This window comes from Achroia grisella, unplaced genomic scaffold, assembly GCF_030625045.1.
Source record: "Achroia grisella isolate CSIRO2021 unplaced genomic scaffold, CSIRO_AGI_Agris_v1 utg1064, whole genome shotgun sequence".
NCBI classification, from domain to species: domain Eukaryota; kingdom Metazoa; phylum Arthropoda; class Insecta; order Lepidoptera; family Pyralidae; genus Achroia; species Achroia grisella.
The window spans coordinates 1,081,737-1,096,865 of record NW_026712568.1 but is presented as its reverse complement, the minus strand read 5'-3'; the positions used below and the strand labels follow the sequence as shown (position 1 = coordinate 1,096,865).

At 30.9% G+C, this 15,129-nt stretch overlaps 2 protein-coding genes across 4 annotated transcripts in view; one reads left to right on the top strand and one right to left on the bottom strand.

The window, feature by feature from the left end:
- Positions 1 to 529: 529 nt before the first annotated feature.
- On the top strand, positions 530 to 13,002 carry LOC131841834 (fibroleukin-like). Its single transcript, XM_059190182.1, has 9 exons — positions 530 to 950; positions 4,673 to 5,095; positions 5,594 to 5,744; positions 6,869 to 6,961; positions 7,227 to 7,383; positions 7,799 to 8,063; positions 8,514 to 8,640; positions 9,110 to 9,269; positions 9,898 to 13,002. The coding sequence occupies exons 1-9, from the start codon at positions 530 to 532 to the stop codon at positions 10,051 to 10,053; spliced, it is 1,953 nt and encodes a 650-aa protein (XP_059046165.1). The 3' UTR covers positions 10,054 to 13,002.
- Positions 13,003 to 13,020: 18 nt separating this feature from the next.
- The window catches only part of LOC131841695 (uncharacterized), a 41,048-nt gene continuing 38,939 nt past the window's right edge, over positions 13,021 to 15,129 (bottom strand). For all 3 annotated transcript variants that reach the window (XM_059190015.1, XM_059190018.1, XM_059190020.1), the window contains one exon: positions 13,021 to 15,046. The gene's annotated coding sequence lies outside the window, so the exon portion shown is untranslated. The remainder of the gene's footprint in view (positions 15,047 to 15,129) is intronic.

Here is a 15,129-nt window from a genome sequence, read left to right as displayed (position 1 = left end):
GTGGACCTCCACGCGGTTTTCCCTGGAAAACGATACGGTTAAATATAAATTAATTCAACATTAAATGTAATAATAATAGAATATATATACGACTAGTAGGTTAATCTGACATGGAAGACACTAAAAAGACTTAGGTACTAGAACTGCAGACTGAGAAAAAGTGTCTAAAAGTAAACATGTAATATATCAGATGTAGATAATCTTCATCAATTCTCGATGGATCTTATAATGATTCTTGTTCCGTTGCGTTTCAAATATGTGAAATAAAATCATAAATTATAGTTTCAGTAAAAAGTACATAAAAGTAAATGAGATAAAAAAATAACAAGCTAGCTAGCTATCTCTTATACAGTCCAATGCACGGATGATATTTAATAATTAAACAGTAATTGTACTCTTAAATGACAATGGAACTGCCTTACTTTGTTGCGATGTTTCTATAATAATTTGGACTTATGTTAAACATAAGACTGAAATCACGGAAGTCATTGCTGCTCGTATTACCAAACGACGACACATCTTTTGCGAAATGTGGAAATGTCATATTATTGTGCTGATCGGCATATTTTCTACTGCAATGTCAAAGAGGGAAATTAAAAGGGGACATTTGGTAAATAATAAACAAGAAGATTTAGATTCCAAGAAAATTATACCAACCACCACTTCCCGCTCAAATAAAGGCGACGCTGTTGTGGAAAAATTTGTCGAAACCCTTATGTCTAGTGAGAGGTATCTAAAAATGGTAGAGACAGTGGAACGGAAGCTGACCCACTTGGATGCCACATTCCACGAGAAGACCAACAGTATTCTAAAGCATTTGATTGAGATGCTGAGGTTGGTAAAGTCACCTCCCACCGTTGAGTTGGAGAATGCTCTGTATTCCGTCAAAAGTGATTTGGATAAGCTGAAACATTATCTAGCGGAGCGACTACATAAACCACATGTGCGAGGTAATTTATAATTTTACTAGCTGTGCCTGTGGTTTCACCCGCGTTATGTTTCAACATATAAATTTCAATTAAAATTATTCATTCTGATGCATAAGCTATATAACTGTAACATTTCGTTAAAATCCGTTCAGTAGTTTTTGTGTAAAAGAGTAACAAACATCCATACTTACAAACTTTCGCGTTTATAGTATTATTAGGGTATAGCATATTTTAAATTGAAACTGAAACTTTTTACTTGAGACTATTGTTTACAATTATTGTTATTTGTAATAAATAAAATTTACACATATTCACACTTTTGCTATTATCTACCTTACCTTTTCCTATCATTAATCTTGCAAAATAAATAAGTTTTCTTCAAAATTATTAGCAACTGCGGTAGGTATGTATGTAATATCAAGTGAGTTAGAGACCTATATATATATATATAAAGTCGCTTGTCCTGATTGATAGGTCAAAGTATAGTCTATATAAATCACAGGAACTACTAGTAGATGCTTAAATTTTGCGAATTGATGCATTTTATTACGAAAATCTACTCTAGGAAATAATTTGTCTAATTCCACCCCAAAAAGGCTAACACTAGAAATGAACGTACAAGTTGAAAAAATATCTGCTAAGAGGGTAAATTAAGGGTAAATTTATATAAGTAGGTACGTATTTTAAGTAAATTCTAATTAAGATAATGGAATTTTATTTTAAAGCTTGTAATGAACAAAATTCCACCTTCAAAGGATTAAATCGAGTGATAAATATAAATATTTGTCAGACAATTAAAATTGTGAACACCCACAAAGGAAAGATTTTTTTAAATTTGTCTATCCCCGTTATAGGAGTATAAGGGATGGCCTAGTGTATGAAAACCCATAATATTTAAAGTTAGAAGAATTAAATATCATACACACAGTAGCTTATTGTTTAAAACACATAAATACATATTTCTAAGTTTTAAAAAATCTGTACCTTATAATCATGAAATAGTTTGAATGTTAGTAAGGATAGTCAGTCCAGTGTATATTATTATATACATGGACTGACTATCCTTACTAACAATTTGTTTTCATTGATAACTTCGAGATACCTACAGTTTATTCTCGATATGGCATTAACAACAAAAAATAAATTTACACGGCGTTTTATTCAAAATAAAATTTACCGCGAGCATCGTATAAAAATTTATTAAGATATTAAAAGTTATTGAGATTCTTTCTTATTCTTTGAAGGAATGCCCTTGCAGTTTTCTTTTAAAAAGAAGTCTAAAACTACAATTATTTTTTTATGTGGTACAATTGTACTACATAAAATGAATATAGGTACTATTTAATTATATTATTGTTTATGGCCCTTAAGGGCGCCGCAAAGAAATATTAAATATGTAGGGGAGTCGCAGTATAAAAAGTATTGGGAACCTATAGCTAAATACAAACTTTAATAAGCAAACTTTTTTAGTTAGGTAATCATAATATCAATCATCTATCGAATCTATCTATTATATAAAATTCTCGTGTCACAGGTATTGTGTTTATACTCCTCCGAAACTGCTTGATCGATTTTGATGAAATTTTATATGTATATTCAGCAGGTCTGAGAATAGGTTTATAACAAATTTTATAACCCTAAGTGTAAAGGGTGGCTCACCCTAAAAACTTTTTTTCCTTTTTTCGACAATTATGTTTACTTTTATTTTTTTATTATGTGCCATTAAAAATACATACAGTCTTATATTTTAACCCTTTACCACCAACACCTATTTTTTAATAGTGATTATAATTTATAGGCCAAAACAACGTTTCCGGGGTCAGCTAGTAAATATATAAAATTAAGTAAATACAATGTGATAATTTATTGTTGAATAAAATTACTACAAGCTAAAACGGTAGATACTGTAAATGTCCAATTAGAGAGAAAAAAGGAAAATCACTTACAAACTATCGCAAAAAGTGGAACCTTATATACGTACCTCATGTTTGTTTGTTCGTATTATATAGGTACAGGTACCCAAGATGTTCAATTGCTGTTTGGGAAGAGATATGTACGTGTATAGGATAAGTACAAACAATACCTATTCTCAATGACTTCACAATGAATAACAGCAAATCAAGATATATTAAATATCAGCATTTCGAACAATAGTATATATTATAATATGTTTTTTTAATGTAAGATTATGGAATGATGTACTTCCTTGATGCACGCTGACCTACGTTGGCTAGGCAGTGAATAATGATAAAATGAGAATGATGTTATTCCATCAGCTCTTCATGGTAAATTTACCAAGTCGACCTGTCAGGGTATATTACAAGCAATAAGACCCCTACTGCCCATTATTAACAATCACTTTACTTATATATTATATTATACTATAAAATAAGTTTTTGGATTTACCGTGTCATTAGCATTGGTGGCTATTTCGTATTCAAATCAACCGGTAGTTAGAAATAGGGACAGATAAAATTACAGTAAGCTTCAATGGACTAGCTAAATATTCCCTAAAGGTTGTTGAGTTGCACGATAGTGTCAGATAGCCGCAATCTGTACTAATATTACGAGTACCTATATAATAAAAATTAAACATTTCATAGTTTTGTTTAGTTTGGAATAGGATTAGAAATTACTGGATCCATTTGAAAAATCTTGTACTATTAGCTAAATTATCCCTGACGCACGTAGATAGAATATTGTCAATAACGTTAAGTATCTGTATGAAATCTTCGTAAGTAACGCGTGAAAAATTACGAAATAAATATTATGTGATTTGCAGCGAAAATGATTGACAATAGAGCAAAGTGATGTACCTAATACAGTTTTATAGAGGACATTAAACTAGTTATTCATGTTAAATAAGCAGTATTAACGCTGATACAAACCAGACAACATTATTCGTGTTATATTTTTAAAATTTTATTAAATGTACCTGGGCAGAACAAGTTCTGCTTAATATATTATGGGTACATACAGTAAGCTGAAACATCGATTGTTAAAGAACAAAATTCGTAACAATAACTAATTAATAAGTATAGTAACTAATGTAAGGAATGTATTAAGAAATAATTGCTTGCTTTTCCTAGATAACATATTTATGTTAAAAGAAGTGTTATACACCTTAGGTATGTCTAGCCCCTGCAGACCATCGTGATCAATTCCTGATGAATTGGTCACGATGTGCACTCTAGATGACCTGACCTATCATATTATTATAATTCATAGATGTCCTACCAGTGTAAACCGTTAGCACAGGCGTGTATCATGTACTTTTTAGTTCTGGTCGATACTGCAATCATTGACGTTGTGGTAATATTTTTTTTTCAATCTATAGTTTAGTGTTATGTGGTAATGCTGCATGATTTACTATAATACATGTGAAATCCTCATGAAGTATTCAAGAGATTAAAGAAATTACTATATACCAACACACAATTACTGACATTTAATCACGGATTAATGATTCAAAACATAAACAATTACAAACATATTTGTGGCGGTATTTATAACAATTAATATAAACAAAATTGTGAGAGTGTTCGCGTCAAAAGTCACACCGGTATTCCATCCTTTGTTTTTATTTATTTCCAACAGTGTTTGTAAACTTGTCTTCTGACTCTATTGCTGCTGAGCGACACCAGTCGTTTAATGCCACACTGGCGAGTCACATCTCGAAATGTTAAAAAAAATACAAATTATTAATTTCGCTCTTATTGCACTTTCCACTGTATCCTGTGAAGTGAACAGGGATAGAAAAGGAAGAAAGAAGAATGAATACCAGGATCAATCATTGTGGAAAAAAGAATACGAAGACGAATTAACTGACGCGATGCTTTCCACCAGAAGAAGAGAAAATGTGACCCGAGTGGCACAGTCTACGGGGGCGATGGATAATGAGATGGTCCTAGAGAAGTTGATGGAAACTTTGACGTCTAGTGAAAGATATTTAAAGAAAGTCGACAGCGTAGATTTTAGACTAAATCGTTTAGATATAGAAATACACCAAAAAACTGATAACATATTGAAACAACTAATGGAGATCATGAAGTCTGTACGAGGCCAAGATTATGCTGACAAATTAGAAACGGTGCTCGAGTCTCTAAAGACAGATGTGAATCAAATCAAATTGATGATAGATAAATTACATAAATTTGACAACGCTGGTAAATATGGACTAACTTTATTTTACTGTATGTAATATCTGATACCAATTGATCCCAGCACCGAAGTTACCTACACATCTTCCCATTTAACAAATATTTTATACTTTGTATTTCTAAATGTAATAAAAATTATATTTCTCTTTCTATAGAATTTTATTAAATGTTTGCGACACCTTTTATTTTGTTGTACCTACTTGTACCTACTCATCCATATACCCATACAAATGAGTTAATTTGTATATTTGGATGTACATATTTGAGTAGAATTAGGTAGGATCTTTTTTTTATTAATCATAACATTCTTTACCTATATTCGAACATTTATTGATATTTATAAAAGTCATCCGGCATACAAGAACGGCAAGGCATGTACCTACCATCAGGAAAGCTAGCAGCTTGATTATTATTATCACCAGTTACATTAAAAGGAGCAGAGCAGCATAGCAGAGTTATGCATTTATGGAAGTAATTATATATAATATTATTTCATTGGTTTAGTGGATGGTCCCGATTTCCATTCTGAATCTGTATTGGACTCAAGACTGTCTAATTTGGAAAACAACATACAGAATATAGTGACTGGAGTGGAATCTATAGTGACCACCATATCGGATGTCAAGAATAGACAATATTCTAAGCCCTTTTCGAGGTATGTATTGTCTTAATCTATGATAAATGTTGTATTCCGTTATACGAACAATATATTTTATTTCTAGCTTTTCCCCGCGGCTTTGATCAATTTGATTCGAAAAAAATTGATTTAATAAATCATTTTTTTTTTAATAATAAGAATTCTATGTTCATTCTAATACCCCCAAGAACATGTGTACAAAATTTCATGATGATCAGTTCAATAGTTTTTGCGTGTAAGCGTCAAATTTACAATATTATTAAGTATTTATCTTATATCTAATACCAATAGGTATTAGATACCTATTGGTACCTCGTATAATTTATATATTAAGGTAATCTAGTATAATTTCGGGACCCGAGCCAATAGGTTTGAAATTATACTAGGCAAATAAAACAATAATAAAATAAGAAGCGAAAGCAGAGATTCCAGAGCCTAGCAAGCGCGTTGTATCTAATTCTAAAAAGTCAGGCAGTGAACCCTATACTACGATTGGTTATTACTTATTATTTTATGTTGCTTCTTCGTCAAAACTTAAGTACATAGATTATTTATCGGAAATGTTCTGAAGTTCTTACATGTGTAAGTACCTATATCTGTTAGGTTTATGCAGATATGTTATACCTTACAACAACATCCGGAATTCATATTATTTCTTGACATCATGTAACATTTTGTCATATTTCTCATAACAAAATGAAATCTGTGAGAATGTTTAATATAGAAATCAATAGGTTTAATCCTAACTCGTATTTCATATAAAATAGGAGGGTCGATCGGTCGAACTGATCTGTTTTATTCAGGATCCAGATTGGAAGTAAAATTGTATCTAATGATAACGCGGCCTCCCTCTGTATGGAGGAACGGCGGCTCAAGAAGAGCCAAATTATGTTAGAACTTTAGAACGGGTGATTTTTATACAAACTTTTAGATATCAGTATCACGATACATTTGTGGGATGATGATTGGATAGACGTAAAATTTGTCTACTCGAACACAGCGTGCGTAACCCTTGTAGGTAACTGTTACAGTCAGTAAACTGTGTGTTTATACCTATTATATACCTACTTTGTTTCTAAGAGTGACCAAATGACCTAAATTTCGCAGAAGATACTTAAAATATTACTGGAATTCTTTTACAGAACAGAAGCTAGTGGATCAATTGACACGTTTAGTTTGATAAACGAATTCAGAAGGACTTTACATGAACAGAAAACGAAGAAATGCGAGTGCAAGTAAGTTGGTTTGAACATAAATTATGTATTATATATAGCAGAGCAGAAGTGTACAGATGAGATTTTTTATTTAATAATTACTGTTAGCTTATATCTTTTAAATTACGATACGGATTTTAATGCAGTTTTTAGTACTAGGTAGCGTGTTTTAAGAGGAAGATTGAATTGAATGTACAGTACCTACATGCGTATAGAACAAGCCGAGAAATTCATACATTTTTGAGTCATAAAGTAAGTAACAAGTTACTTAATTTTCATTATCCAGAAATGGTCGTGTGGATCGATCTGAACGCTATCCAACTGACTGCCACGAGATACAGATGCAAGGATTCAACGTTTCTGGTATTTATAAAATTAAACCTGAAGACATGGAGCCATTCTACGTGTTGTGTGATCTTATCACTGCTGGAGGTGGATGGACAGTTAGTACTTACATCATTTCAATGTAGCACAAAAACTATCACAATCAAATGACTATAAGACAAATGTGTACACTTATAGTTAATTATTATATAGTAAATTTTGTATATAAATAGTATGAAGTTGCTGTTTCATCAATTTCACTGCTGACGTCATTTAAATAACACAAAGGATTTTTGTTATTTGTCATTTGGAGAAATTCTGCCGGAAAATAATATTGCTATTAGGTATATGTCTGTTTATACATACCTACGGCCTCCATCCCATACACTGTAGATAGATACACCCTTGCGAAGCCGAGGATTAAATTTAATTTAGTATAATAATCTTGAGGAGCATATCTATACATTATTTACAGAAAAAACAATACCTACTCTCTTCCCTTTAGCAGAATAAAATTTATTAAAACGTGTATAGGTTTTTCAAAATCGCTTCGATGGTTCTCAAGATTTCTACAAAGGTTGGTCAGACTACAAGCACGGGTTCGGAAACTTGGCTGGCGAGTTTTGGCTTGGTCTGGAGAAGCTAAGTTATCTCACCAACCAAAAACTGTATGAGCTAAGAGTGGAGATGGAGACAGAACATGGACAGGAAGCGTACGCTGGCTACTCCGTGTTCACTGTCGGACCCGAATATGAAAGCTATAGGATCAGTACGCTCGGATCTTTCTATGGAACCGCAGGTACATAATCTAACTACGTCACCTCGAAGAACTATTTAGGTCTTTATTGCATAGACGAGACACTTTTCTTAGTCGAAGATAAAACACCTGTATTGATTCCTGTAAAACGTATTTTAAAAAATGATTACCATTATCACATATTTTGTAGAAATATACTGTATATGTGGCATACCACACATATCTACAGTTTTTATTTTATACATAGGTATATTAAAAACAATTCATAGTATCTATTCTAAATTTGATACATATACAAAATTTGTGATTTTAAATAAGCATTAGGTTAGAATTATTGCAATGGGGAAGTTGTATCAAAATATAGCAATTCGAAAAATTCTAATATAATCAGCAAATATATTTTTCGCAAAAGACAATATTTAGACGTCTACCTACTGACGTATTGATACCCTAATTTTATCAAATTAATTAGAATTCAAATTCGTACTTCAGGAGATTCACTCTCGTACCATGCTGGTCAAAAGTTTTCTACGCTGGATGCCGATAATGACGAATGGAAAGATGGAGCATGTGCTTTGGAACACGGCGGAGCATGGTGGTACAAGGAGTGCGATAAAAGGTATACCTATATTGTTTGAAGATACATATTTAAGGCACTATAATAATAACAATTAACAGACTTTTTCTGTAAACAAATTGGAAATACAAAATTTTAATTGACACTTACCATAATAGATACATAATTTATTAATAACGGTTTAGCCAATTTAAAAATTACTTATGACCATGTTTCTCGCTAACGTTCACAGCTCTAGAGATTGCATACATATGTATTTAAGTTTCTTTCATTCCATTCATGCACCATCTACGACCGTCTGTCTTTTCTCCTCTACTCAAAGGTTGTGTGGAAGAGATCGCTTAACCGTTAAGACCGCATTTAGTACCTTCATACTCCATAAAATTTGTGTTAATTTTTTTTCAGATAGGATAGGTCATTTTTATTATACCTACATATATTTGTAGTCAAGAATCTTTATGTTATTTAATAATAGGTAATGCCCAGTATGAAATCTATAAAATTGTTGCAGTAACCTCAACGGGAAATATTCGATGTCTGCGGACGAACATCGTGGTCAGTCAATATATTGGATATCTTTCAAGGGTCCCAGCTCGCCTTGTACTAAATCCAAAATGATGATTAGACCGCTTCCTGCCAGCAAACCTATTGACTTCCACGAAAATAACAGGGTAATGTATAGCAAAACACTGTCCATTACGGTTTAAAATAATAATGGGGCAGAAGGGCATTTGTTAAGGTTTCTAGTACGAAAGTCGCATGAAGTAACACTATATAGAAGATTACATCTTTACATAGAATGAAGTCCTTGACACTGTCTGTTCGCTTAGATCTTTTCAACAGCGCATCGGATTTTAATGCATATTTAAGCAATATATAGTGATTCTTGAGGATGGGATTTTATGCATAATACATGCGTGTTATAATATAGAATAATCCCGGATTGGTCGCTAGTAGGTACATCATATAAATATGGACATTATGCAAAATATACTTTACCAAGTAAAAATATTCAGTAGTCTAACGATTTAGCTCATCGCGTATCAATCGCAGTCGATGGTCGCGGATTCTATTCTATTCCTATAATAGCTCTGTTTAGCTTGGGACCAGATGGCGTTGTGTAAAATATTCAGGATTAGGTATTACTAATTTATTAAAGTAAATTTAGACTAAATTTTCTATATTCGTTTAATTTTTCAAAATTAAAGTAGTAAAAATTATCGTCATTTAAGTGATTGTATTGTTTTTATTTAAATGTAAACAATTAGCGTTAAGGATGAACAGCTCATGTCGTTGCAGAAAATTTTAGAAAGGTCGAAATTGAGGCCGGTCCCAGAGAAAATAAAGGGCGTTCATACGAAAGACTTCAAGGCCACATACGACCTTAACCACCGCTCACCCTACAGATACGACGAGCCTCCAAGAGTCGACGCATTATTTCATCACTATGTATAAATTATAACCACACAAGGACAAAATATTATTTCTTGCTCCTCTTTTCGTTCCTCCTACATCCTTCACTAGTTTTTTATATCATGAAACATACACAGTATTGTATGATATCATGAAATGAAGTAAGGCAACAATTAAAACAAAACATTAGTTCTGTTGTAAACAAATAAACTTGTATTATATTTAAATAAATGTTTCTTTATTATTCTTCTCTCATTTACACATATCTACACAAACCTATATATATACATTTCTACTATAGGTTTGATGGCATTGTATTTTGTTACCTTTACAACACTTGATCTAAATTCCTGTCTGGTAGCTTTTTCTTAATTACTTGCTAATCTACTACTAAAAATGAGTATCTTTTTATTCATTCCTTTATATTCCACAGACCAAAATACACCACAGATGGTGTAGTTTTTAATTATTTTTTTCTGAAAACGGTGCGTGACGTGTATTACGTAGTTACTTGTAGCTATTTTTAGGGATTATTATTGTTACCATTTATTGCTATATGTCCACTTAGTGTAAATATATTTGTTATAGGTACAGCCGTTACGTTATACTATACAAATTAAATAAAAAACTATTGTATCAGTCTCGTTCGTTTTTATTTATCTCTAATTTTTGTTGAACAGTTATGAATTAGCGTCTAAATCAGTTGAGCAAACTGTGTTGGACATAACATTAAAATTATATAAAACTGTGAAGTCGCAACCGCTGATTGAGATATTTAAAGCACTGTGTAATATAGTACATGAAACAATGTAATAATTAGATTAATATTATTTTCTGCAACATTTGTGAAGAGTGACAAAATCAGAACATTGTTTCGACAGCTATGACTCCACAGTTCACAGAGTCACATGGCAGTGTACTAGTACTATGCAAATATTAATGATTAATGATACATCACATTAGCTCAAATTACAATACGAAACCTAAAATTACATAATATAATATTTATTAACGGTATGCTCATAAGAGGCTCCCGGAAGGAGCAATAATTGGTTGAAGGAAATAAATTTTATAGCGTATACAAATTATTTTACGTATACAATTAATATCTAAACAAAACGTTCTTTTCTAGTAATAGTCGACTCATATAATTTTGTCACAACATATCATTAACGTAATTACATACAATATTGTAGACCGACATGTTTAATCAGCGTCGGTACATAAAACATTAATTGGTAATTTGGAAAAAAATTTAGTGCAAAAATATAGCCTTAAATCCTACAAGCTATTTAAACGGACTACATGTAGGCAGGTGATTAAAAAAGTACCCTATCCTAAACTCCCAGACTTACAGCATATGATATCATTACTGACCTGTTTTTGGTATCTAACAATTAACAAATTTAATAGGTACAAAATCCAATTGTCTAATATTTACAACGGTTGACATGTATAAAACGTTATAATTACTTAGAAAACTCGTCTAGAAAAGCTAACGATTCCTTACTTTAGGCGATTGTATTTTTATCAATTACTTTCGTAGTTCATGAGCCGAGAGATAACAAAGTATCTTATATAGATATATACAGACCTATGATTAATAATAATTATATAAACGAAATGGCAAAATGAATATTAGCACCATGGATTATTTATAGTCCAATGCTAAGGTGATGAACATAATAATATTGACAATACGTCAATCATCACGCCAACACGCTTCATAAGTATTGAGCCTTAATAAATCCAGATGACATTAAGATATTCACAAGTAATTAGTTAACATTGCACACGGTAATCAATTTTTAAAGAAATTACCACTTCCGAACCTTGACACATTTTTTAACAATTTAAATGGTAATATTTACAGATATAAGGGATTATCAACAAAATAATAATGCAACAATAAAATTACAGGAGTAAACATAAATATTATACCGTTTCGAAATTTACATTTTGTTGCCGTTATTATATTTTATAAAAAAAGAACTATTATTTCTCCTAACAATTTCCTTGCTATATTGATATTATTATAAAAGATTACACACAATAGTAAAGTATATTATTATATACGAAAAATTCTCCGTTACAAAGATTTATGTTTATTAATCTAACATATTACGTAATATTACGATACAATAGAATCACCAAACAAAAAGTTAAATTACTCGAGGAGATAAATTGTTTTAGATATTTATAATAAACTAAACTTTAAAAATAATTTATTATCAATATGAGACAAAAACAAAACAGCCGCAAAAAGGCAGTTTTTGGTTGACCTATTCTACCTAATAAGATCATTGTCCACACTTATGAATTATTGTTATTATTGCTTGCGCTTCGTACGACGGGGTTCATCTTCACCATTACATTACAATGCTATCCTATACATGATGATGAATCGACACAAACACAGAAGTCTAAAATTGTCACTTTATATGTTTACCAAAACGATTCTTTTTACTAGATACTTGTCAAAAAACTACGAAATAGAATGACATCTGTAACTCTACAGTTACCTACTCAGCGAAGGAGTTTATCGACGTAAGCGCAATTACATTCTACTTGACAGCTTTTTAACTAATAATAAATATTCTATTAGATAAAAAATACGCAATGTCCGTACGTACATTAATATAGATTTAATAACAAGTATATTACTAAAAATAAAATAACATTAAATTAGCTGTAAGGTAAGTAGGTATTGTGAATTAAAGTAGTAATTTTAGACTGCTTAACTGTCGTGCCGATTAGACCATTTACGGTTACTTTAACAAAACTAAAAATAAACATACATATATTTTAAGAGCCGTTTCATTATTCTCTATCTGAGATTAAGTTAATAGTATATTACGATATAAGTGCGATATGATGGTTATAACACACGAGGTGGAATTTCAGCCCGAGCCGTAGGCGGAGGCGTAATAGAGCCGGGTGTGTTAAATACGCACGTATATCGTACGATGTTGTTCAACACATTTGATTTTAAATAAACTCGACAATAAAACTGTAATGCACAGTTGCTTTCCAATCGTTTTAGTTTTTAAATCAACGCGCTGCTCACTAGATAGCACCGCGTGGCGGGGAGTTGGAATTTTAATGAAAAAAAAGCAGATAGCGGTTATGGAACATAACTTCATTATTTGCATTTACAACGCAACGCACACGTGTTTTATGAGCTGCTTTATAAATAGAAAACCAATGAAATTAAATCTACTTTACGAGCAAGTGTGTTGAAAAAAATATCATTTACCTTTTTTGTGATTCAAAGCGAGATACAAAGATGGTTATAAGTTGCTTTATACGATGCCGTGATGTTTTTTTAGTATTTTTCATATATCAAACGTTTTATAATTAGTACAATTATATACGCGATCATTAATTGTTACAAACATTATTTTCAGGGTTCCATCCACGCGTCTAATAATTCCACTTTTACATACTTAATTAAATAATGCTTTTTATTAAAAATATTCTTAACGAGACATGTTATATTCTAATGGTGCACCAAACGTATATGAATGAGCAACACCCAATACTCCATCATCTGTGTATGTATTCTACTTAGTTAATAACCATATAAATTGAAAGAAGGATGCCATAGTGTATTTATAAATTCATTAAGTGTACATTTTACGTGTTTAGAAAAAACAATTTTTATAGACCAGTATTAATATTAAAATAAATGTTTTTTAGTTTATGTTTAGTTTAATAGGATTTTTCTAATGTTTACACGATACAAGAAGCATACCATATACTCAAATGTTTTTCTATGCATAATAAAGAGTTATATTATTATTATTCTATACGCAAACGTTATGTTACGGTGGTTACATCAGACGCGCGCAACTATATATTTTATGCCTAAATTTTACTTAATAAAGCTATTCAATATAATATTCATAAGAAAATTTTTACGATCTGTCTCAATAAGTCATGTTTGAATAGAAATATAAAAGTTTTTAATCACACACACTTAGGGAGATAGAGTGTGTACAAAAAAGAATATATTCTTAATACTAAGTAGGCGGCACTTTCGACTTATGTTTTAAGTGTTGAACAGTACAGGGTTGTTGTCACAACAGCTACTCAATATGCAGTTATTGAAATATGAACAAGTGTGTTAAGACATTACATTATCACAAGAAATGGACTTTATATAAAAATTAATTTAAGCTGTATTTATAAATAGTGTAATGATTAAAAACTTTTGATCGCTACGCACAACCAATATATTGAGCTTGCGATTTTTATAGTCACATAATACATATGTACAGTACAATACGTGTGTACAGTAATGTACATACGAGTTCAGTATCTATTAATAGTAATACTATTCTCATTTTGTTAATATGAAACGCTGCAATAGCGAAGTATTTTCATTGTAAATTAAATTATGTGCTGTTGTGTAAACCCACACTGATCGATTAGACGAATTAAAAGAAAAGATACATTAGTGTTAATTACAATATTATTACTAACTAAAGTTTAATATTCTATGTTATTTTAGTAATTTATTATAAATTACAGCAACTTGATGTTTAGCATTTGTGTCGATACAATTCACTGGTAGTTTTTATATAATAATATTTTAATGTAAGGTGGTATTAATATTTCAAAGGCGCTAATTATGAGTAATTACATTAATCAAAATAAATTTTGAAGTCCGTATGCATTGTTAAGGAACGAGATGTAGTAAATCTGAAACACTAGTGGTGCAAAATTGTAAAATCTACTTATTAATTAGATTCCCTCATAATTTCGCTTTCTATTACATCCCGTTTGTACATTCCGATAAACAGGATTTAGATGATTTTCAGTAGTCCGAAAGTTTCTTAAATATTACGATATATCACAATGATATATTTAGATAATGTAGTAAATATGTCTACAACCATAAACCTAAAATATTATTATATATGCTTATCTAAATATTATTTACATATAAATTATATTATGTGAACACTGAAGTAAGGTTAATTCGCCATTTGCCATCTTCGCTATCTTATGTGAATATTCTTATAGTAAAAGTCTGTAAAAAAAGACAAAACAAACTAATTAAAAACTCACCAAGATGTGGTAATATAAATAAATATTATTAAACTAAATTAAATT

Coding starts and splice junctions, on each gene's coding strand:
- LOC131841834 (XM_059190182.1), top strand. CDS start 530: ATGTGGAAATGTCATATTATTGTGCTGATCGGCATATTTTCTACTGCA. Junction 5,096..5,593: donor ACATAAATTTGACAACGCTG/GTAAATATGGAC, acceptor TCATTGGTTTAG/TGGATGGTCCCGATTTCCAT. Junction 9,270..9,897: donor ACTTCCACGAAAATAACAGG/GTAATGTATAGC, acceptor ATGTCGTTGCAG/AAAATTTTAGAAAGGTCGAA.